A 17,960-nucleotide genomic window follows, 5' to 3' on the forward strand; every position below is an offset into this window, starting at 1 on the left:
AACTTACCATAAATACTTAATATTAAACTAACTATAAAAATCATAAAAACCTACATACCGGAGGAGTGGGTGGTGATGTTGATGGTGAGGCCCGAAGAAACCGAGTGAGATGGGGTGGCGCCGAAGAGAACTAACGACAACTGTGGCCGCTGGGGGCTATGAATGCTGCTGCTGCTGTCGTCGGAGCTGTTGGTGGAGCCTTCGGTGGTTCGAGTGGAGCAATTCAGCAGCGGACAGATTCACAGATGTGGTTTGGTGTTGTGGTCGTGAAGAACAGGTGAGGCTGAGGAGGGGTCGTGGGGCTGTGAACGTTGCTGCTGTTGGGCGAGTCGTGGTCGTCACAGAAGATCATGGAGGCTGGCTGGAAATCTAGGAGGCCGTCACGGGTTCTACTGTTGTGAGTGACTGGCGCGAATGGTGGTTGGCCAGAGCAGAGGGCTGCTGGAGTTGCAGACGAGAGGAGATGGGGTTGTGTGCTGAAGAACCTAGAAACAAGAGAAGAATGAAGGTTTAGAGAGATGGAGAATGAGGGAGGTGCTGGGTGTGGGTGGTTTGTGCGGGACTGCAGAGAGAGGAATGAGTTGAGAGCTAGGTTTTTCTTTTTGGGTTGCCTCCCTCCTCCGTTCGTGTGCTGCGCCCCTCATTTATAAAACAAACCAACCCTAAAAATCTTTCTTTTCTTTTCCTTTTTCTTTTTTATTCTCTTCATACTTTTATGGTAATAATATATACAGTAATAATAATAATAATAATAATAATAATAATAATAATAATAATAATAATTAGTAAATAAAGTAATAATACTAATATTGAAAGCAATAATAATAATAATAATAGCAAAATAATAGAAATAATAATAAAGTAATAATAATATATGAAAATAATAATAATAATAGAGGTAAATAATAATAATAATAATAATAATAATAATAATAATAAAATAATAGTGATAATAAAATAATAAAAATAAAAATAAGGTAATAATAATAATAATAATGCCATGAGAAAGGATCCCTTGTTCTAATTGGTTTGGGCAAAAATATGGTGTCTATATATACTTTTATATTTATATATATATATATATATATATATATATATATATATATATATATACCCAAAATCCTCAAATTTCCTATTTTAATTAATTTTCTTAATAATAATTAATTAATTAATAATAACAATTTTTTTTAATTAATAATTTTTTTGGGGTCATTACATTCTCCCCTCCTTAAAAGAATTTCATCCTCGAAATTCGCTAATCAATTATAGAATAGCGAATCAATTTGACATTTAAATCCTCAATTAAAATGTCAAACAACCAGCTTATCCCCAAATCAACTTAACCCTCAAGTTCTAATTCTGAGTTCCAGTATCTCTACTCAGAAACATCACTGTCAATGGATTTACTGTGGTTTTCTGAAACTGACCAGATTCAGAAACTCACAGAAGTCCATCAAGGGATTTTTGCCTCTAAGCTACGAAACAAAATACAAAATCTCCTATCAACATCCAAATCTACCCATTCCTATCCTTATCCTTATTCGTACCTATACTCTGGTATTTATCAATCTTAAAGTCTACAGAACCTATAAACTAATGCTCTGATGCTACAATGTGATGCCTCGAAACCCGCCAAGTAGGGTTCGGGTGCCACGTGTTCCAATCACCTGTATCTGATACCATAATTAACATGCACATAGCGGCACATAAATAAATAACCTCAAATAAATATCAGAGTTCAATATAACAACCCAAAAATGAACACTACAACGTCTAGATATCCACATCCACAACCAGTATTTAAAACAAAACCCAGTACAAATGTATCTGTATATACATACTAGTATCTCACAATGCCCCAAAAAGAAATGACCAAAAATAATCCCAACCTAGGCCTTCAAACTCGATCTCCAGAAGAACCTAAAAAGTTGTTAATTCACTAGGGTGAGACACTTCTCAGTAAGGGTGGAATAAATTATAACAGTGTGTGACAACTGAGTTTTAATAATTATATTTCAAAATAAACTGCTTCTCATATAACATCAATAACAACTGAGAGAACGTATCATTAAAAACATCACTCACATCTAATAACATACACACATCCAATATGCACAAGTACATAATTTTTATGCAGGCGAAAGTCCCCAAAGATAGGGAAGATTACTAGCCCATACAAGTAGTTTCCCTCTGCTCTGGTACTAAAAACTACCTACCAGAGCACTCACCTTACTTACTAAGCCCTCAGGTGAAGTATTATCTCGCCGCCAGTACACACATCATTATTACTTTAAAGGTGAAGGTTTCCGAGGATCGGGATGTCTACCCGCCCATACAAGTAGCATCCCTTTGCACTGATACCGAGAAAATACCTAGCAGAGCACTCGCCTTTCTTAACAAGCCCCCGGTTGTATGTTTACCTCACCACATGCACACACATGCATTCACAATATACTATAACATCATTTTTATGCTATAATTAAATTCACATTCGCATAACACATCCACACAGGAATCATGCATCTCATACTTCATCTTCCAAAGTCCTCAGCACGTGGCCTATATAGAACAACTACGTACATGTCAGTACGTGGCCCAAACAGGCACCAACGCACTTCTTATCTACACTTGGCCCACACAAGCACCACTACCCACACAGGGTACATAACATGGCCCACACAGGCCCCATTATCCACACAGGATATAATGTGACCCACACAGGCACCACTACCCACACAGGGTATATAACATGGTCCACATAGGTGCCATTATCCATATAGGATATAACGTGGCCAACATAGGCACCACTCCAACTTTCACAACACGTGGCCCACACTGGCACCACTATTCACCAGTATCTAATCCCCATGACCTACCCGTCATACATCAGTAGAACAAACTCCTTGACCTGCCAATGTCCTACCCTATATAAATGACAATATGACAAGCTTCTCGACCTGCCAATGTCATATCATGATTTATATCTAGGCAATATAACAACCTGCTCATGCCAACGTTATATTGAGATGCATACAAATAACCAAACCAGTTTATTCACACAGACGCATCAATGCATTACCACATAGGTATCCAATATGTCAATACATTCCCACATAGGAGTCAAACATAAAAGTTCATTCATCATGTCATAATCATTATAAACAACCCCTCATGAAAGCCCAAATACCACAGAAATTCATATTTAATTTATTAGAAAGAAATTGTTCTCATGTCACACAGTTTTAATATCATAAGCAATTATCTCAAATATAACCTTGAACCAAAATCATCATTTTTCCAGTAATCAGGCTATTCTGAAAATCATATAGATAAATAATAAATTTCATATGCTCGTAAATAGCTGGTTTACCTTAATAAAATACTGATATAATTTTATTCCCTCTTACCTGATTCCCTGAATCATGCCTGCGGGGCTCAATACACACAAACCATGCAGCGGAATACATAAAGTGTCTGGGTCGCAAAATACAATACCGGAGTGCTATAACCTCTACACACATACATATACATCTCCAAAAAAATCCACAAAATATTTTGGGAATCATACCAAACACATCCCCATCTAAAAAACACTTACCCTGACTACTAGGGTACTATGGTCTCCTCTCCCTCGAAGCTCTCTCTGCTGGTCTATTTTGGTTTCCTAAAATGTTTAAATTCTGGGTGAGACACCTCTCATTAAGATGGAATAAATTATTCACAGTGTATGCCAGCGTGAGTTTTATTACTTCATAACACATTCATTTCAATGATTATATCAACTGGGAAAAATATACAGATTTGTGCTCATAATCATATATATATATATATATATATATATATATATATATAAAACATAGTTTCATAAGCTTTCATATCATTTCTTATAATCATATATCATATGCTTTCATAAGCTTTCTTTTTTTTTTTCTCATAATCATATACTAGCTCATATTCTCATAGGTCTTCACATCATTTCTCATGTTCATAGTCTAACTCGTGAGTATCCTCCAACATATAGCATAACATGTTTGTAACGCACGACTATTCATTCTCATCTCATTCCCCATATCCATATTCTAGCCCATGAGTATCCACCGGCATATAGCACTACACATTTGTAACTCATGGTTGTTCATCATATTTGAGATATACAATTATCTTTCATTTTCACTTTTCATAAACAAACTCTAGCTCATGAGCGTCTACTAGTATATAACACTACGCGTCTGTAGCTCATGGCTATTTATCATATCTGTCATATAATTATCACGTCTGTAATGAGTAACCATCCTGAGGATATTCACATCACATCGTCATGAATTCACCCCACATGACCAGGTTGTGCGGCTTGAAGGCTCGACCTAACCGTGGTTGGCTTATTCGGTTAGATCAAAATGGGGAACGCGTTTGTGGTACCATTTGCCTACCCAATCCTGCTCTGGACCCCAAAGAGTAACACAACTCTTCTCAGGCCTAATTGACTATCTCGCAACACTTTATACCATATGTGTGATTGCACTAATCACAAATACTTACAACGGTACCGTGCTTTGTGTACTATGGTCCATTAGGGTTCTCATTTCCACATTTCTGTATTCACATTTCATTGTGTTTGTATATCTCATCATATCAGTATTATTCTCATCATTTCTGTATCATTTCCATCATATTTGTATTAATTTCATCTCATATATGTATGTATCTCAATTCAACATTGTTGTATAAAACATCTATGTGCATATCACTTATATCATCATTTCAGTAAAACATATATGTATCTCACATTTTATCATATCTCCACAAAAACATATATGTATATCATATTTCATAATTTCTCTAAAAAATATATCTGCATACCATATATATTATCATTTCTCAGTAAAACCTATTTGTGTTTCTCATATCTTCATATCTGTATAAAACATGTCAATTTATCTCATATTATCATATTCATACAAAAACGTATTCGTATATCCCATAACATCATTTCTATTTATGTGTATATATGTATCTCATTTCATCACATTCCCAGTATAAAGCAGTTATTTCAAATTTCTCATGCCACACAACTTTTTTGTCTGATAATCATAATATAATAATCACAAGGAAAAAATCCATATTCTCAATTTCACATACTTTAATCAACCAGTTAATTCCCTAAAAATATTTGTTATAATTTATTCCCATTACCTGCTTGCTAAGAGGATTCCTGTGAAAATCCTAATCCCACGTTTGCGGCATTTCGGAGCTTAAACCTTGAAATCATATTTCCCCAGTTCAATCAACTCAACCCGAGAATTATAATCATATTCACATTTCCTAAGCCTATACACTCCATTTAATCAATTAAATCCAAACATTTAACATATTCATCATACTTACCTCAGCTTTGGAGTGGTGTCTGCTAAGACGAAAATCTACTCCGATTTTCTCGCTAAGGGTCGCTCCTAGGACCCACCCCATGGTGACGTTTGATCGTCGAATCGGACTAAAATCTTAGAGAAATTTGTAGACACCCCATTTTTACCCAGGCCCAATATATGTATCGCTATTATTATTATTATTGTTATTTTATTATTATTATTATTATTATTTATTCTTATTATTATTATTATTATTAATTTTCACTAATCTTATTGTTATTATTATTATTATTATTATTATTTCCTTATTAATTATTATTATTTTTCAGTAGGATGATTAATATTTATTTTTTTTTTATTTTTTACTTCTATTTTTTTATTATTATTATTCATTATTTTCATTATTATTTTTAATTTTTATTGTCATTATTATTAGTAGGTTTATTACTATATTACTATTATTTTATTTAGTACTATTATTATTATATTATTTATTATTATTATTTGTTCAATTAATATTAATTATTATTACTTTTATTTTTATTGTTTATTATTATTATTATTATTTATTATTATTAATTATTTCATTATTATTGACATTATTTTATTATCATATTATTAGTATTTTATTACTTTATTACTATTATTTTATTATTATTATTTTAATATTAATTATTACTTTTATTTTATTATTTATTATTTATATTGTTTATTATTTATTATTAATTATTTTCATTATTATTGACATTATTTTTAATTATTATTATTATCAGTATTTTTACCTTTATTATTACTATTATTATTATTATTTTATTTATTTTTATTATTACTATTATTATTATTATTATGATTATTATTATTATTATTATTTCCTTATTTACATAATAGCAGTATATATTATTTCCAAAAAAAAAAAAAGATACCATAAACCAAAAAGGAAGTGTTTTTAGGGTTTCTTCAAAATCATTTTTATAAGAAGGGAGCCGGGGGAGGCGCTGCAGACACTCCAGCCGGGCGCAGCGCAAGAGGCCAAGGCAGAGCAGGCCAGAAAAACAAAAAAAAAAAAAGCCTAACCTTTCTTCCCTCTCTCTCTCGCACACCCAGCCCCCGGCCATCCATCCTCTTCTCAATCTCTCCCTTTGTTTCTGAATCCACACAGCACACTGCCAGTCCCCTGCACCCACCATCACCGCCACGCTCCGGCAGAGCCTCACGGCTCTCTGCAACTCCGGCGGTTACCAGCAACCCAGGCCCTCCATGCTCCAACCATCACCGCTGCACAGCCACGGCAACACGACGACCCCTGCAACTCCCATCACCGCAGGCATCACCCACAGCACCAGCAGCAATCCCCAGAAATTCACGACAACGCCCCACGCTCTCTCCAGCAAGTCCCCATCGTCTCCGTCCTTGCCCATCAACCACCATTGCTGTCACCTTTCATCGCAGTCGTCGCACCATCCTCGCCGTCGCCGGAGTTTGTGCTGAGAGGAGCCTCGATACAGTCCGCAACCTCCACAACACAACAACCATCGAGCAGCACGGGCGACCTTCTTCTGCAACTGCTGCTGCCGCTCCCTCCACGCCGAACTCCACCATTGCCGAGAATCATCTGCTCTGCCTCCAGCCACCGTGAGCACCTCATCGTCTCCGGCCGTCTTCACCCTCTCCCCAGGACCTCCGGCAGCTCCACAAGATCTCACACCCCTATCCCTGTAAGTCCTCCCGCACACACACACACACACATTCACACATCCAGAAAAGACACGCTTTTTACACACACAATTTCACACATACATGTACGTGTGGTTTTTTTTTTATTTATGTTTTTTTATTTATTTGTTTTTATATATATTATATTATTGTTGTTTTATTTGCTCTAATATCTAATGTCTTGGGTTGTTTTTGTGTCTATACAGGTATGTATGTTTCTATGGTTTTTATTGGTTATTTTAATATTTAATATCCATATTGGTGGTTTGTTTTAATTGTATTATTTATATACATTAATTTTCTTTATTGTGGAATTTTTATAGTTGGAATTTGTTTGGATACTTAAAGTTTAATTGAATTGTTAATATAATTATTGCATGTTTAATATGTAGTTAGAATAACTATTGTAATTATTTACTTAAGGGTGTCTTTCTTTGATATCCATATGTTTAGGATCATTTAGGGTTTTTTTGTCATAATTAATGTTCATATATAGGGTTAGTGTTTATTGCATGTGTAGCATATTATTTTTTTTTAGGGTTCTACACCAATCTTTAATTCGATAATTTTCCGGTTAGTGGTTATATTGAATATTCATATATTAGTAGTAGCTTTAGATTATTTCCATAACTTCACTATTTGCTTACCTTTGTACAATGACCCACTGATTTTAGGATTACTTAGTTTCCATAATCTGATTATAAGTTTGTTTCCTTAGGTTTAATAATTTTGTTTCTATATATCCTGTGTAGATCTTTGATTGTGTGTTCACATTTATTATTGTTAGTGTTACCATTCAAAGGCATTACTAGTATTATAACCATTAGTGTATATATATTTATGTATATATATATATATATATATAAATGTAGGTAGAAGCATTATCAATGTTAGTGCTATCCAATAAAAGTATTATTATTACCCTTATTGTATATATTTACGTATGTAAAAAAAAAGGTATCTTTGTGATTATTTGGTAACATTATTATTATTAGTACCATTATTATTATTTTTACTATTTTTATTTATTATTATTATTATTATTATTATTGTTATTATTATTATGTTCATTATTATAATGATTATTATTATTTTATTTTATTTTATTATATTTTTTATTAAATATTTTTGATTTTTATTATCCCTATGATTTAATTGCAAGGGGTATTAGCCTTTGGGCATCACGTACCCTAAGCTCTGAGGGAATATATGTATATATTTATTTATTTTTCTATGTATTTATAAATTCATAAAAAGGAGTAATGTAAAGATTTATTAGATTAACTTAGAGATAATTTTAAATTAATTAGGTTCCGTTCTTAAGAATGGGCGCGTAGGGGGTGCTCGTACCTTCCCCTCGCGTAACCGAACTCCCGACCCCAACTCTGGTAATGTAGACCGATTCTACCCCTAACGGGGTAGTGATCATGTGTTCTAACCGCAATAAAGGTTAGTGGCGACTCCTACACCATATTTTTCCTGAAAATATTAAAATAATTTTTAATTTCGCCGCCCGGGGCACACGCGCTCCCGGGACGCCGCGACAGTTTGGCGACTCCGCTGGGGACCTTAGAGAGTCGAGCCATTAATTAATTAGAAATTATCCCAAGTCCAAATTTAATAAAACTTTTAATTACTCCTTATTTTGTGAATATTGTAATTTGTAAATAACTTTGATTAATTGAAAATATTTTACTTCCATAATTTGTAAATAACCAAAATTAATTAAAAATATTTCGTTTCCTAATTTTGTGAATATTAATTGTAGATATTTTGTTTCCAAATATTCTGAATAAAGCATATTAATTGTAAGATATTTTGAATAAGTATATTAATTATAGATATTTTGTATACTAATCGTAAATATTTTGTTTCCTTATTTCCAAATTTTTTGAATGAACATATTAATTACATATATTGTGTTTCCTTATCTTTTGAATATATATATTAATTGTAGATATCTTGTTTCCATATTGTTTATAGCATGTGAATAAATGTGGGGATAGTGGGATTAGGTTAAATTTAAATTCACACACTTTCACGCTCTATATCCGAGCTTTACCTGCTAAGATTAGATAGGGGTGTAATAGCGTTTGTCCCTTCGTAGCTTAAGCTTGATGGGACCCGCGAACCACCCCGCTCAATGCGAGTTTTGTCCGGACCCCTATGGGGGAGGATGAAATTTCAAATTGGGGACCTTTTTGTCAATAGGGATTAGAGCCTACCCACACTTACTTGTCCATAGTTTCCCCTTAACTAGGATAGAGCCATAAAAAACCCTGTATATACGTACCTACCCTAGGTTGGGACAGGAGCCACATCCTTCTCCATGTATAGTGTGTTGTGTATATGTTATGAGATACTTTGTATTATATCATACATTTGACATCCATTTTAAACATACATACTACTTAGCCAGTATACTGGAAAAGCCCAATAATGAGATCATGGCCCATCCTTTCAAAAATGAAGCACTTGGCCCAAGCATTTTAAAATATGGGTCGGCCAAACCATTTTCAAATAACTCGGGCCCAATTTTTTTTTTTTAAGAAAAAAACCAACCTAGGCCTGACATTTTGCTAAGTAAAAACGTAGCCCAGGCCTGATTTTCAAAAAGGGTAAAACCCAGATTTCAAAAGTGGGCTTCGGCCCTATTGTCTAAAAATATGGGCCAACTTTTTTCTAAACAAATCCAAGCCCAAGTCCTTTTAAAATTAGGGCCTAATCCTATCATGAAATATATTGAAGCCCATATTTTAATATACTTGCGGCCCAAGTGCACACTAAAGTCCACAAGCCCATATTGAACAAATCCAGTGAGTTGACTAACCTGGGTCAACCCCAACCTCAGATCATAATCTGACCCTTCATAGAACCTGAGGTACATGGACCGTTAATTAGGAAAGGAATGGTTAAGGGAAGATTTGAATTGAAATCGTGGCCCATCCATGGTTATGTTAATCTTGAAATCTCTTATTAGTGGAATTTTTTCTAGAATACTGGCAAAGTAGTCATTTAGGTCACATAGTATTCATGCACTTCATTGCATACATAGTCATGCACGATAAGTTGCATGCACGCTCATATCTTTGTTTGTATATATAAGTGCATTAGTTGCATCCATGCATAAACACCTATTGCATGACCTAATCGTGCATTCCATGCTCAAATTCATTACTATGCATGCATAGTCATCTCCGATGAGTCTGTAATCACATCCCAATTTTCAGCAAAATCGGTGTGCCAAGGTGGCAAAGTTAAAGATCCAGGATTCCAGTATTGAGTGGAGCAAGATAATCTCTCTATAGAGAAAGGTTAGGATCATGGGAACTCGTTGCGTGATCATAGTAAGAATGTAATAAATGTCATCGGGTTGGAAGATTGATTGGTTTTCAACTTCAAAAGTGAGCTTACATGATACAAAATGATGTGCTTGATCACCTAAGGGTGATGACAAGAGTAATGCATCCATGCTTTTCAGTTAAATCATTTTGAAATTGAATGAAATAAGAATGTCTTTCAGTCTCATCTCATTTCATCATCCTTGAACCACTACCTTGTGCCAAATTTTGTCCATTTTTGCTTGTATTTTGTGTAAGTGACATAGGAAATAATTTTATCAGTACAAAGGACTTGGAGCCATAAGTTGATTTCAGGGGTCTATTCAATGGGGCAAAAAAAAAAAAAAATAACGATGAAGAAAAAACCTCCAAAATGAAGTTCAGTAAAGAAGGTCACTTCAAGGGGTTGTCAAGGAGCTTTGTGGGATGTGGATTTCAAAATGAAGAAGTGTCATAAGAGAAATATACAGAAATGACTTCTCAAGCTTTGTCCTACATTTATTTGATGAAATCAATGAAAAAGTCTCTTATCTTTGTTATCTAAGTTATGATTGGTGTCTTAAAGGTATGATGATTATATTCTAATCAAATGAGGGGTGGCTATCTTTGATCAACCAGTTTTCCCATAAAGTACCAAACAATGATTTACCATTTGTTAACCAAGTTGAGCCTGAATGTTAAACCAATCTTTTCTCAAAAGTCAGTTCATCAAAAATTCAACCAGGGTTTGGGTCTCCTAGTGTTTAACAAATCATTTGAGGCAATGATCACTACTAAAATGATGGCAGGCCATTGTTCTACTACCCAAAAGAAAGTGAAAGAAGAAATCCCTTGCAAGCCCCTTTTTAAGCCTGAACAATTCAATTCTTAATCAACCCGTCAAAGGATCACACCCCACACTGGGGCAGTTTGAAAAAAAAATATCAGTCTTAAAAGGAATTCAGATGAAAATGAAGTTAAATTCCTTTATAAAAGAAAAGGCCAAAGTTGCGATGAAAGAAGAAGAAGAAGAAGATAAAAAAGGGGAAGAAAAAGAAGAGGAAAAGGAAGAAGAAATAAAAATAAGGGACTTGCTACATATGTGATCTTTGACCAAATTACCCTTGATGAAATCAATGATTTTGAGCCTTATTTAACTCTTTTCTTCTTTAACCCATACCCCTAGCCTACATTACGGTCCAAATGAAAGTCCTAACCAGATTGGTATACGTTGTTGTCTCAAATGATTTGTCAGACTCAATGTTGAGTCTAAACTACGTAATGACTTGATCCTGCAAAGGTACGTAGGCAACTTGTTCAAATGACAAGTTCGATCAATATTTCGCGAATACTGCACCACTGGGGCAGAAATTTTTATTAAGGGATGGGATTTTTGAGCCTTAGTTTCCTTATTCTTGGTGAAACCTAAATCCTAAGCCTACGTTTCGTCCCATGTCTTAAAGCCCACCTTGAGATTGGAATATTGATCAGACTACCTAATGAGATACTAGTTATAATTCAAGACAGGGAGTTTGAGACAAACTTCAAATAAGCAAGAAAGAACCTCTAAGTGGTGATACGGTGGAGAAGTTATGGTTATGAGGCTAAAAAAAAAAAAAAAAGGTTTTGCCCATTGATATGATTCTCTAGGCTAGCAAAATTACATTAGTGTCAAAATACTGGTAAAATTTGTCTCCTATTTAACAAGCACAGAAAATCAAGTAAAGTCAAGCAAGTTTGTGCATTCCATCCATATTCCTATTGAGATTGAGTTATCTGATTGCATGCTTATTCATTTAAATTTCAAAGAGATTTTAAAACATTAAATCCAAAGAACGTTCTTGTGGAGAAAATGTAAGATAGACAGGATCAGTTACAAATGCATCTACTAGGGTGGGTGTCATGCCAAGTTTTAGAAGAACACATTCAGGGACATCTATGTCAGTTGGGAATTCAAAAATATGGCCAAGATCAGAATTGGGTTTGTTACGAGCTCGTTAGTAAATTGGCACGTCATCATGTATTATATATATAAAAAAAAAAAATCTCCTTTCCCTTCAAAGTTTTAAAGGAGGATGGATAGTCAAAGGGTTTCAGAATCACCAGCAATTTATATAAAGAAGATCCCTATAGAGAAAGAGCAGTTTAACTGGGGCAGATGTCATGTCAAGTTTCAAAGATCCGCTTACTCAAGAAGAATTGAGTTTCAATGGGACCCATTCAAGCACCTTCTTACCAGATTGGAGTATGAAAATAGGGTCAAGATCAGTTATAGATCCATTCAACTGAGGCAGATTTTGTGATCGAGTTTCATTTGAGCCAAGCCAATCACCTCCATGACCAGATGAGTGAAGAAAATTGAAGCCAATATCAGTAACAAATGATGGTAACAGGGGCAGATTGTGGTTTGAGTTTTTTCTGGACTAATTCCGATGCCTTCGTATCAGAGTGCACGATGATGACATAGCCAAGATCAGTGGACAAGGATCGAAACTGGGGCAGTTTTTAAGTTCCATTGGAGCAAATTCAAGAGCTTTTAGGATAGAATAAAAGTCAAAAACAGGGCGATGACCGGTGACATGTAAACACTGGGGAAGATTTTGAGCGCCTTTTGGAATTTGAAACATGACCAGAATCAACGGCAACGTGGAATTTGAAAGCACACCCAAGATCAGAGATTGGGTTGTCGATTACAAGCACGATGGAAGGAGAAGATACTCATGCATTACCATGCATTTCATGCATTACCATACATTACATGCATTGCATAAGAAAGAAAATACAAAGGGCATCTCATGCAACATGCATACATCCTTGCATTCACGCATCATTATGCACACATAGCAACATATCACTGCATTCTAGCATCTTAGGTAGCAACATGCATACATATAGCAATAGAGCACTATTCAATCACACTTGCCTGGTTGAATAAACTTCTGAATAATTCTTCTGCCTCCTGAACTGAGCCATTTTTGTCTAGACATATTTTGAAACTGGGGCAACTGGCCCCCATGCACAGATTGACATACTTTGAAACTGTGGCAGTTAACCCCAGGAAGCAATTGATGCATTGGTTGTTGAGTCTCAAGGAGGGTAATCTAAAGACAACCAAAGAAACTCGGGATTTCATTCCCGATTGATAATCCCCAGTGGAATAATTCTGAGCCCTACACCTGAGGACATATTCCAAAAAGTTCTCAAGATTTCGTACCCGATTCATCATCCCTCACTAGGGTATTCATTTTCCAAAAACTGACCGTCCAAAAGATCTCGAGACCTGGCACCTGATTGATCATCCCTAGTGAAGCAAATTTTCAGGACTTAAAACCTTACACTCGAGGACACTTCCCAAATATCTCGAGACGTCATACTTGATTGATCATCCATATAGAGTAGCCATCCCCTTGGTCCAAATTGAGTCATCTACCTTGAAATTAAGGCATCGGCCTTCACATCCAAAAATGCTACTATTCACGACGAAATCGAGGTATTGGGTCGCCTCAAAGCTTTCTTGATTATCTCATTCATGCTAGCAGTTTCATCCAATTTATTCTGATTATCTTATTCACTTTTATTTGACCCATCGCGGTCCATTCTTATTGACCCATCGCGGTCCACTTTTATTGACCCATCGCGGTCCACTCTTATTAACCCCTCGCGATCCCATCTTATTGACCCATCGCGGTCCCACCTTATTTGACCCATCGCGGTCCACTCTTATTGACCCATCGCGGTCCACTCTTATTAACCCCTCGCGATCCCATCTTATTGACCCATCGCGGTCCCACCTTATTTGACCCATCGCGGTCCACTCTTATTGACCCATCCCGGTCCAATCTTATTAACACCACGCGGTCCCAGCGTATTGACCCATCGCGGTCCCACCTTATTTGACCCATTGCGGTCCACTCTTATTGAACCCCTCGCGGTCCCAGCTTATTGACCCATCGCGGTCCACTCTTATTAACCCCTCGCGGTCCCATCTTATTGACCCATCGCGGTCCCACCTTATTGACCCTTCGCGGTCCCACCTTATTGACCCATCACGGTCCCATTCTTATTGACCCATCGCGGTTCCACTTTTATTGACCCTTCGTGGTCCCACCTTATTGACCCATCACGGTCCCATTCTTATTGACCCATCGCGGTTCCACTTTTATTGACCCTTCGTGGTCCCACCTTATTGACCTATCACGGTCCCATTCTTATTGACCTATCACGGTCCCATTCTTATTGACCCTTCGCGGTCCCACCTTATTGATCTTTCGTGGTCCCACCTTATTGACCTATTGCGGTCCCACTCTTATTGACCCTTCGCAGTCCCACCTTATTGACCTTTCGCGGTCCAACTCTTATTGACCCTTCACAGTCCCACTTTATTGACCATTTGCAGTCCCACTCTTATTGACCATTCGCAGTCCCACCTTATTGACCCTTCGTGGTCCCACCTTATTGACCCTTCGTGGTCCCACCTTGTTGACCTATCACGGTCCCATTCTTAATTACCCATCGCGGTCCCATCTTATTGACCCTTCACAGTCCCATTTTATTGACCCTTTGCAGTCCCACTCTTATTGACCATTCGCAGTCCCACCTTATTGACCATTCACGGTCCTACCTTAGTGATCCTTCAGTGAACTATAGCTCGGGTTCCTACACTCGGTGCAAGTCACCCTCTGTGAACTATAGCTCGGGTTCCTACACCCGATGCAAGTCACCCTCCGTGAACTATAGCTCGGGTTCCTACACCCGGTGCAAGTCACCCCTCGTGAACTATAGCTCGGGTTCCTACACCCGATGCAAGTCACCCCTCATGAACTATAGCTCGGGTTCCTACACCCGGTGCAAGTCACCCTTTTGTGAACTATAGCTCGGGTTCCTACGCCCGGTGCAAGTCACCCTTCGTGAACTATAGCTCGGGTTCCTACACCCGATGCAAGTCACCCTCCGTGAACTATAGCTCGGGTTCCTACACCCGGTGCAAGTCACCCTGCGTGAACTATAGCTCGGGTTCCTACACCCGGTGCAAGTCACCCTTCCTGAACTATAGCTCGGGTTCCTACACCCGGTGCAAGCCGCCCTTCTGTGAACTATAGCTCGGGTTCCTACACCCGGTGCAAGTCACCTTCTGTGAACTATAGCTCGGGTTCCTACACCCGGTGCAAGTCACCCTTCTATGAACTATAGCTCGGGTTCCTACACCCGGTGCAAGTCACCCTTCTGTGAACTGTAGCTCGGGTTCCTACACTCGACGCAAGTCATTCTCATGTGCTCTCAATCATACATGCAAATCAGTTTTCACAAATCGTTTTGGTCTCTTTTGTTACATTGGGCCCGGTCCAAAATCAGCGTCTTTTATCTTTGCAGGCTTGTTGCTACAAATAACGTAGGAGAATTCCTACTTTTACTTTGAAGCGACGAAACCTACAAAGAGGGGCAGCTGTAGACACCCCATTTTTACCCAGGCCCAATATATGTATCGCTATTATTATTATTATTGTTATTTTATTATTATTATTATTATTTATTCTTATTATTATTATTATTATTAATTTTCACTAGTATTATTGTTTAGTAGTATTATTATATTATGTATTTTCTTATTATTATTATTATTTTTCATTAGTATTATTAATATTACTTTATTGTTAATTTTTTTACGTCTATTTATTTATTATTAGTCATATATTTCATTATGATTTTAATTTTATTGTCATTATTAGTAGTAAGTTTTATTACTATTATTACTTTATTTTATTTATTACTATTATTATTAATTTATTATTTCATTATATTATTATTATTACTTTTATTTTTATTGTTTATTATTATTATTATTATTATTATTATTATTATTAATTATTTTCATTATTATTGACATTATTTTTATTATCATTATTATTAGTATTTTTATTACTATTATTACTATTATTTTAATATTATTATTACTTTTATTTTTATTATTTTTATTTATATTGTTTATTATTATTATTATTAATTATTTTCATTATTATTGACATTATTTTTAATTATTATTATTATCAGTATTTTTACCTTTATTATTACTATTATTATTATTATTTTATTTATTTTTATTATTACTATTATTATTATTATTATTATTATTATTATTATTATTATTTCCTTATTTACATAATAGCAGTATATATTATTTCCAAAAAAAAAAAAAAAAAAAAGATACCATAAACCAAAAAGGAAGTGTTTTTAGGGTTTCTTCAAAATCATTTTTATAAGAAGGGAGCCTGGGGAGGCGCTGCAGACACTCCAGCCGGGCGCAGCGCAAGAGGCCAAGGCAGAGCAGGCCAGAAAAACAAAAAAAAAAAAAGCCTAACCTTTCTTCCCTCTCTCTCTCGCACACCCAGCCCCCGGCCATCCATCCTCTTCTCAATCTCTCCCTTTGTTTCTGAATCCACACAGCACACTGCCAGTCCCCTGCACCCACCATCACCGCCACGCTCCGGCAGAGCCTCACGGCTCTCTGCAACTCCGGCGGTTACCAGCAACCCAGGCCCTCCATGCTCCAACCATCACCGCTGCACAGCCACGGCAACACGACGACCCCTGCAACTCCCATCACCGCAGGCATCACCCACAGCACCAGCAGCAATCCCCAGAAATTCACGACAACGCCCCACGCTCTCTCCAGCAAGTCCCCATCGTCTCCGTCCTTGCCCGTCAACCACCATTGCTGTCACCTTTCATCGCAGTCGTCGCACCATCCTCGCCGTCGCCGGAGTTTGTGCTAAGAGGAGCCTCGATACAGTCCGCAACCTCCACAACACAACAACCATCGAGCAGCACGGGCGACCTTCTTCTGCAACTGCTGCTGCCGCTCCCTCCACGCCGAACTCCACCATTGCCGAGAATCATCTGCTCTGCCTCCAGCCACCGTGAGCACCTCATCGTCTCCGGCCGTCTTCACCCTCTCCCCAGGACCTCCGGCAGCTCCACAAGATCTCACACCCTATCCCTGTAAGTCCTCCCGCACACACACACACACACATTCACACATCCAGAAAAGACACGCTTTTTACACACACAATTTCACACATACATGTACGTGTGGTTTTTTTTTTATTTATGTTTTTTTTATTTATTTGTTTTTATATATATTATATTATTGTTGTTTTATTTGCTCTAATATCTAATGTCTTGGGTTGTTTTTGTGTCTATACAGGTATGTATGTTTCTATGGTTTTTATTGGTTATTTTAATATTTAATATCCATATTGGTGGTTTGTTTTAATTATATTATTTATATACATTAATTTTCTTTATTGTGGAATTTTTATAGTTGGAATTTGTTTGGATACTTAAAGTTTAATTGAATTGTTAATATAATTATTGCATGTTTAATATGTAGTTAGAATAACTATTGTAATTATTTACTTAAGGGTGTCTTTCTTTGATATCCATATGTTTAGGATCATTTAGGGTTTTTTGTCATAATTAATGTTCATATATAGGGTTAGTGTTTATTGCATGTGTAGCATATTATTTTTTTTTAGGGTTCTACACCAATCTTTAATTCGATAAT

General features: G+C 36.3%; 1 protein-coding gene across 1 annotated transcript; it reads left to right on the forward strand.

Moving 5' to 3' along the window:
- Nucleotides 1–158: 158 nt before the first annotated feature.
- LOC131148033 (actin-binding protein wsp1-like) lies at nt 159–17,317 on the forward strand. Its single transcript, XM_058097779.1, has 3 exons — nt 159–277; nt 6,526–7,081; nt 16,841–17,317. Exons 1-3 carry the CDS (start codon nt 159–161, stop codon nt 17,315–17,317), a joined length of 1,152 nt encoding a protein of 383 aa, XP_057953762.1.
- The last annotated feature ends 643 nt before the right edge of the window (nt 17,318–17,960 follow it).

This window comes from Malania oleifera, chromosome 2 (assembly GCF_029873635.1).
Source record: "Malania oleifera isolate guangnan ecotype guangnan chromosome 2, ASM2987363v1, whole genome shotgun sequence".
Lineage (NCBI taxonomy): Eukaryota > Viridiplantae > Streptophyta > Magnoliopsida > Santalales > Ximeniaceae > Malania > Malania oleifera.